General features: G+C 43.1%; 1 protein-coding gene across 2 annotated transcripts in view; it reads left to right on the forward strand.

Moving 5' to 3' along the window:
- Pect (phosphoethanolamine cytidylyltransferase) overlaps positions 1-7,218 on the forward strand; it is a 32,407-nt gene extending 25,189 nt beyond the window's left edge. For both annotated transcript variants that reach the window (XM_089586772.1, XM_089586773.1), the window contains 4 exons: positions 48-125; positions 1,331-1,396; positions 2,081-2,146; positions 3,843-7,218. In XM_089586772.1, the coding sequence (XP_089442898.1) occupies positions 48-125; positions 1,331-1,396; positions 2,081-2,146; positions 3,843-4,049 (417 nt within the window). In that variant the 3' untranslated portion in view covers positions 4,050-7,218. The remainder of the gene's footprint in view (positions 1-47; positions 126-1,330; positions 1,397-2,080; positions 2,147-3,842) is intronic.
- The last annotated feature ends 627 nt before the right edge of the window (positions 7,219-7,845 follow it).

A 7,845-nucleotide genomic window follows, 5' to 3' on the forward strand; every position in this document is an offset into this window, starting at 1 on the left:
GTGTATATTAGCACTGACTCTTTCATTTCATTTTTTCTTTATCGGAGGTGGTGAACAGGTACAAAGGGTACAACTACCCCATCATGAACCTCCACGAGCGTGTCCTGAGTGTCTTGGCATGCAAGGTAGGTGTATTATGCGACGTCTTAAACTGCGTCATGTCGGCGAAGCAAATGGTCACTACTGAGCAAGCGTGCAAAAGCTTCATTTTTGTGTTTCTTTGTTTTTAACTTCAAAGCTTTCTTTATGAATATGTGTGCACCATTTCGCTTGTTCAGGTTTCTTCTGCGTTAATTGCTTTTAGTCAGTGTTAGCCACGTCTCTTCTGAGCTGTCTCAGAGTCTTTCTGTTCTATCGGGGTTGTTAAAATGCTTTTTATCGTAACCTGTTGCTAAGTGGCTATGGCCTTTGACTGCTGAGGTGAAGGACGCAAGGTCGAATGTTGGCCGTGTCAGTTGTATTTCGGTGAAGACAATATGCAGAACAGTCCTTGGGCTACGTGACTTCGCTGCACGTTAAAAAAACCCTGGGTGGTTTAAATTCTGGAGCCGTCTACTACGGCACATCTGATAGATCGCGTGCTGCATTGGGACGTTATACCCCGCGTATCAACACCAATACTTTAGTACAGGTCTCTGGAGAATGAAGGAAAGTCATGCACTCTTTGTTGACTGTGCAGTTGGACAGTTAACTTCCTAGTTCAGAGGTTAATGCTTGTGACTAAGCAACCAGCCAATCAGCCTTAGATTGTGATGGACTGATACCATGGGCAGAATATGCAGTGTGCATGGACAGATGAAGAGAATGTGGGGACTTTTATGGCTTGACAAATACTATGACGACAGTGATTAGCGTAGAGTTAGTGGCTGTGATCACCTGTTTATGCACTTTTACCTATTTCTTGTTTATTTTTACCTCAATGTACTGGATAGGCTGAGGTATTTTTTTGCTGCTTCTAAAGAAATTGTAATTCTGCATTTATTGGCTAGTGATTAAGCGATAGAATTGGTAGTCACAGTTTAGTGGTGAGAGCCGACTTGGTGTTCAAATTGATTTTTGGATTAGTCCTGTTCGAGAAGGCAATCCTTGGACCTTTAAAATCCATAGCTTACAATAAAGGCTGTCATATTTGCTAATCTATGCACCCAGAAATATAATAACAAGAACAGTCGCCGCTAGCCAGGGAAGCACAGTGTGCAACATGTGAAGTGAATGTGTTGGTTAGAAATATGTTTGAGAATTTTCGTAGTGCCAACATTGAAGGTAATGTTGGCGTAAAAAGGTGAGGTCTGGTAGCTCCTGACTGCCCGTTTTTTGTCTGCTTTCACAGTACGTCAATGAAGTTGTCATAGGAGCTCCCTATTCAGTCACAAAGGACCTCATGGAGCACTTTCGGGTGAGTCGCATGGCATGTCAAACCTTAATTTGATGCTTTGTTTGTTTCGGAAGTGTGCTTGCTCATATCATTAATAGTTCAGTTTTTTCTCAAGAAATGGGACAGATGGAAAGTGAACGAGGAGTTCATTTAAGTGTATACATCACCATGTCTGGATTTCAGCGCTATTTTTTAAACTAAGGCTCACTTTTTGCAGTGCAAGAGTGTAGTGACATTCTCGAAATATTTCCTTTGACTTGCGTGCATCCCCTTATTAACACTGTAAGTGTAAGGCAGTTTGGAGTCCCGTTTAGGGCTTAAGCACAATGACAAAATGTTTGTTCACTGTCCTGAACATATGCCCACACAAAAGCAGGCAATTATTTGTGGAGATGTGTAAAATTTCTTCGCAATATGGCAGGACAGTCAGCTTGTTTTGCAATTGGCAGTTACATGTCTCCTGCAAGTTAATTCTGTCTGTTCACATTCTATGTGCACTCTATAATTTAATGTATTTAATTGGAGACATTGGACTTACTCATTTTGTTTTTGACATTGCACGCAATTGTGTGCAGAAGAGTTACCGTACTAACATCAAGGAGGCAGGCAACCAGAGCGTGTTTATAAAACCGCAGCTGCATTTGACTGAATAGTCTGCTGTGCCCAAACTCTTAGAAATGGATGGAGTGAATTTTCGTTTTTCAGGTTCATGTGGTGTGCCATGGAAAGACACCAATTATGCAAGATGTGGACGGGAGTGACCCCTATGCTGTAAGTTCTGGCATGATTAAATGCATGCGCAATCTTGCAATTTTACTCTGGGCTGCACTCGTTGAAGACGTCGATGTCTCAGTTTCTGTTCTTTTTCTGTCTCCAGTAATAGAAGTCGCATAGTTAAGGGGGGAGCCTGGTCTTAAAAAAAAAATTTATTTATGAAGTCATAGTTAAGAAATCTTCAGGGAATAAATATTTTTGTGTGCCGATTCTATATATGTCATTTAATTTTATGTAAAAGAATTCTTTGAGCAGTTATGCAATTTTTATGCATGTATATTGTGAAGCGCTTTGAAAAAAAAATCTCTTGCGGGAAACTCACTGAAATGTATGCCATTGGAATCTCTTGATACCAAGGAATACAATAAGGGTAAAATTGTCTTCCTGCATGCCATAGAACTTGAGTTACAGGGTTTTGAAGTTGTCTCTTCAGAAATGTGAAGAAAAGTGTGTATTCCTGTTTCTGAAGTGGCAGCTTCAGTAACCTATAACTCAACTTCTATGATAGCCAGGGTGATAATTTTACCCTTATTGCATTCCTTGGTATCAAGAGAACCCAATGGCATACATTTCAGCAAGTTTCCCGCAGCATACTTTCTTCAAAACTCTTCACAAAATGCTTGCATAAAAGTTGCACAAGTGCTCAAGGAATAGTTCTACATGAAATTAAATGACATATCTAGAATCAACGCTTAAAAATGCATGTGCCCTGAAAATTTTATAACTATGACTAGATTAATAAAATTTTTCTCTTCAAGACCAGGCTCCCCCTTAAGCATAGAATGTAATCATAGAGCTACTGAAGCTGCTTCTAGGTGGTCGAAAAGCTTTCTCTGTTGGGCAGTCGACTCCAGGGGAAGCAATGCATGCTCACCAGTCGTGGTGCATATTCACCCTTATTCTCCAATTCAGGGCATACACATTTTTGCCTCCTGTTATGGTGCGTCGTGCATATTTTATTCGCATCAGAATAAACTGCCAACAGGTTGAAAATCAGTTAGCCTGCAGTAGTCGTAACTGTGCCTGGTAGCAGCTATGGTGTGGATGTCTGTAGTGTCCTTGTACTTCTCAGCAATGCCTCCATGTTCTGCAAAAGTGCAATCACTCTTCGTGCATATATATTGGGTGTCGTTATTGTGAGTTTGGGTAACTTAAAATGTGCTGCATAGGGGTGCTTTTAAGTGCACTAAAACTAGACCCTCTGTGGTGGTCAGTAATGAGTGATTGCAAGACGTGCATTAGCAATAATATTTTTAGAAAATTCTTTCCTTCTAAGACAGGCTGGTTCTTGAAGGAGCTATTTACATAAGCAGAAATTATTTCTGTGGCATGCATGCACTTGCCTTTAGTTGTTATGGCTGAAAAGAGGGCTGGTTCCAATTAACTTTCTACTTTGTGCACATTGCAAATTATTTTTTTTTAATGCCAGCACATTTTTTCAGAGTTGTCCTGTTTGGATGCTATCAGTTTCCGTGTACAATTGTGAAATCGTTTTCTGTCAAAAGCAGCAAATTTGCAAGAAATGCCTAGCCGCTTCGGAGTATTGTGAGCCACTTGATTATACTAGAGTGTGTGAAATTATGGACAAGGTTTTAAATTGAAAAAAAAAAACTAGGGGTAGCTTTTGGCAATAGACGAATACCAGTAGGCACATAGCTTGCTCCCCTTGCATAACATCCTTCTCTGTGGGCAGGAGCCCAAGCGTGTCGGCAAGTTCAAGACCCTGGACAGCAAGAACAAGCTGACGACACATGACCTCGTTCAGCGAATCATACGCAACCGGTTGCTCTACGAGACACGAAACTACGAGAAGGAGCGGAAGGAGATGGCCATCTACGACGCGTGGCTGCTGAGTCAGCAGAACAACCACGCCGGCCACAACAACAACGTCGGCGATTAGGGCTCCCGTGCACCACCTGAATGCAAGGAAAGCCCAAAGCACAGCCGCCGAAAGATGTGTTCCCACTGTCACGAAGAATCAAAATAGTACACAGGACACATTGTTGAAAGCACAGGCCAAATGAAAGCCTTGATAGCAGATTAGGTGATGAGAGGTGTATGACTGTGAATATAGTAAGGTATAATATAATAGATCCATGTCAAAAGGCATGGGTGGATTGTACATCTAAAAGTGCAATATGCTTGCAGCACGTGCATCTTATCTCGTCGAGTCTTGAAAACGGCTTGAAAACAGCTTGGAAAAGCTGTTCAGTTCTTTTAGGGAGGGGGTGTGAGGGGGTGGGGAGGGGTATGTTTGTGTAGTTACAAAGATGAACATTCTGCTGCCATGCAGCATCTGCTTTTTCCATGACAGGAGTCTAGGCAGGGCATCAGACCCAGCATTTTTTTATTGTACACATTGCTCGTTTTCAAAATGCAGGCAAAGGCTTTTCACTTTGATTGGAGCTCATTTGCAGCTCAAGGTGAAAGGGTAATTGACTGCCTTGCACTCTGGGATCATTTTTTTTCAGAGCGTTTCACAGCGTGCAGAGTGTGTGTCAAAGACACGACATTGGTTCAGACATGTTTGTTGCATGCAGGAAAGTGTTGAAACTGGGCGCAAATTCATAACGTCTGTCTCAAATGGGTGACAGGTGCAAAGAATTGTCTTCAATATCGTGCCATATACCCTGCCGTGGAATGCAGGACAGGCCCTTGGTAGCGGTTGCTTCCTAGAAGAGCACTTTGTGCTGGCATATCTTCACATATACAAAAGTGATACATCAAATACACAGTTTAGGGAGCGTAAAGCGTGCTGTTGTTCGATATGCCAAGGTACATGGAAGTTTCTAAACAAGCGGAACCAAGATGAGAGTTTAGTTGTTAGCACCCCTCTAGCCCATTTTTTTTTTCTTTATGGTGAAGCCAGAGTAGACGTAAATGAGTTTCAATCTTGTTATGAACAGGAACCCATCCTTGAAGTGTGAATGTCTCATGCTGCAGTTATAGTGCGTACTTGCTTAAGCAAGCCATCTCTATATGCACATTGTCAGGGAGGGGATTCTTGTATAGCTCGAGTCGTACATAGGCGCACAGGCTCAATTGTTTCAGAAACTGGACTAGTCTCGCCTTGTAGGCTGTGGGCGGAAACAATGCTGCGGTGCCCACTGCAGTGTTTCATGCACGGCTGTGCACTTGTACATAAAAAACAAAAAACACATGCCCAGAAACCATGCGCTTCCTTAAAAGCAAGCCTTCTCGAGTGCTCCTGTTGCAGGTTGGAACTTTCAGCTTGTCTGCCCTCTCTGTATGATGATCTGTATAGTGGTCACGACCTGCATCATCTTGGAAGATTATGCATTAGCTGTACATCCATTGCTAGCACATGGCTGTGTCCTGTCTCATTTGAAGGGACCATGAAATGTTTGCTGAGGTTAGCAAAAGTGCACAAGCGATCAGTATTCCATCGCTCGTTGCCACATTGAAAAAATTTTTAAGCTGCCTTCATTAACATTGAAGATATAGGTGATTAGAAATGATGCTCCTTCACTTCAATCTCATCTCATACATACTGATGAGCCAGAAAAGAAGTTACTGCACCCCACCGTGCCACATCCACCCATGGCTTACCCAGATTCCCCACTCTATGTCAGAGGGGGAGGGAGTGGTTAAGAGCGTGCGATGAGGTGTCGCCCTAATTGGTTGCGAGTTGCAATTTTTAAAAATTATCTGTAAATTATTACGTCCCCATGCCGCCGCGGTGGCTCGGTGGTTATGGTGCTCGGCTGCTGACCCGAAAGATGCGGGTTCGATCCCGGCTGCGGCGGCTGAATTTCTTTGGAGGAGAAATTCTAGAGGCTCGTGTACTGTGCGATGTCGGTGCGCGTTAAAGAACCCCAGGTGGTCGAAATTTCCGGAGCCCTCCACTACGGCGTCTCTCATAGCCGTAGTCGCTTTGGGACGTTAAACCCCATAAAATCATAGAACCAAACCTATTACGTCCACGCAAAGCTTTTAAATTTGACACAAATACTCGCAAACCCCAGCTCTAAAGATTTGTTGCAATAGCATGTAACCATCAGAATCATTTCACGGTCCCTTTAAAGCATGGATTATGAGCTGAAAGCCAGCTTGGGTTCCTAGGTTTGTGTCCACTGTACTGTGGTGCTGCATGTGGTATTCATTTAAGGGAACAATTTGCTGTCAGTGAATTTAGGCAGCACAGTTCTTTTTAATTCACAGTGCTCTCTTACGCGTACGCATGCTTTAAATGCAGATCTTGGTCACTGGGCTTTGTGCTGCAATTCCACATTGCTCGTTAATTCATCATTCACTGAAATTTCCCAAACTAGAAGTGCCCTCTGTTTCTTATCTTCTCATATTTGCTGTCAAAACCACATCGCTGTGAAATCATTGTTGCGGATCTGCTATATTCAGGCATGACTGCATTTCTGAAAGTTTTCTGACGTAACATGGTCATGAATGTCATGTTTGTCCACGATGTGCGTGCTAAAATATGACAGGGTACGGAACCATACGCGATGCATTTAACTTGCTTTCTTTGTCATTCCTTCTCCTTCCGATGACTAGCACAGGAAGAAAGCTGAATTAACTTTGCGTTTGTAAGGTGTCAGCAGCTGTTCTGCTGTCTTTCTGGGTCTGGTAATTGGCGTGCCCGAACTTGCATTCGTGCCAGTCTCTTGTAAGCTAGCTGCCAAAGGAAACCTTGCGAAGCACGCTTAGCTGTTCTATTTTTGTGCATTGCGTGGCTCAGCCACACATGTTGCTAGTCATTGGAAAGACAGTTTGCTGTATGTTTTACAGTGGTTTGTATAATCAGAGGAATATATCTTATTTACATCTGTCTCGGGTGCATGCAAGTATGCAAAATAAAGGTTTGCCTGACTTTTGCATGCACCTGCATACTCTTGGCATCTGTACTTTTAATATATTTATTTGTGTGTGTCATGTTTTTAGTGTTGTTAGTGCAAGGAGTGGCTCAACTGGTCACACTGCATGGGCATTTTTAAGAAAAAAAGATTATTATAGGGGTTTGCAGTAGCTGTATGTTTGCAGTGTTTCAAATCAATTCAGGTGCCATTAATAAAATGAGGGCTTTTGTTGCACAATGTAATGTTGTGTACCTTGATTTGTGCATGCACATTCATCCCTCTCCTGCTAGCAGGAAAGTGGGCGTGCAGTTCCTTCTTGGGTGCTTGAAGGCAGATGTAACACAGATCTGGCATTTATGCAGGTAGTAAAGGGAACTAGGTGGGTGTGTTGTTCTTTGTTCGACTCCATAGCTTCCTTCTTTCACCCCTAGGCCAAACAATGAACCACCCGCCCCACAGGACAAGGAGACAAAAGCCCATCGGCTTCCCTATTGTGCCTTTGGCAGGGCTGGAAAGCGAGCTTTCCCACATGCTGCCCACATCTGCCCCTTGTAGGGTACTTGAGGGGCATATGCAACATAAATGAGGGTTTTATGCTGGAAAAACTCACATCCAGCCCAGATGCAGCTGCAGATGCAATGCTGAAGTGCACCCTGGATGGTCCGTAGTGAAGCTGAAGACATCGGTATGGCTATATCCTATTGTGACGACCCCACGTACTGCACGGGCCCACATGGGATGCAGAGGCAAAGGCTACCATTAGACTCAGTTGGAACAGAACATATATATTAAGGAATTGCATATTGTAGACTACATGATGCAGATGCTCGGGTGCCTAAGCTTGCATGTGTTGGCACCGGAGTC

The sequence above is a fragment of the Amblyomma mixtum genome, chromosome 4 (assembly GCF_055824585.1).
Source record: "Amblyomma mixtum isolate Tamu chromosome 4, ASM5582458v1, whole genome shotgun sequence".
NCBI lineage: Eukaryota > Metazoa > Arthropoda > Arachnida > Ixodida > Ixodidae > Amblyomma > Amblyomma mixtum.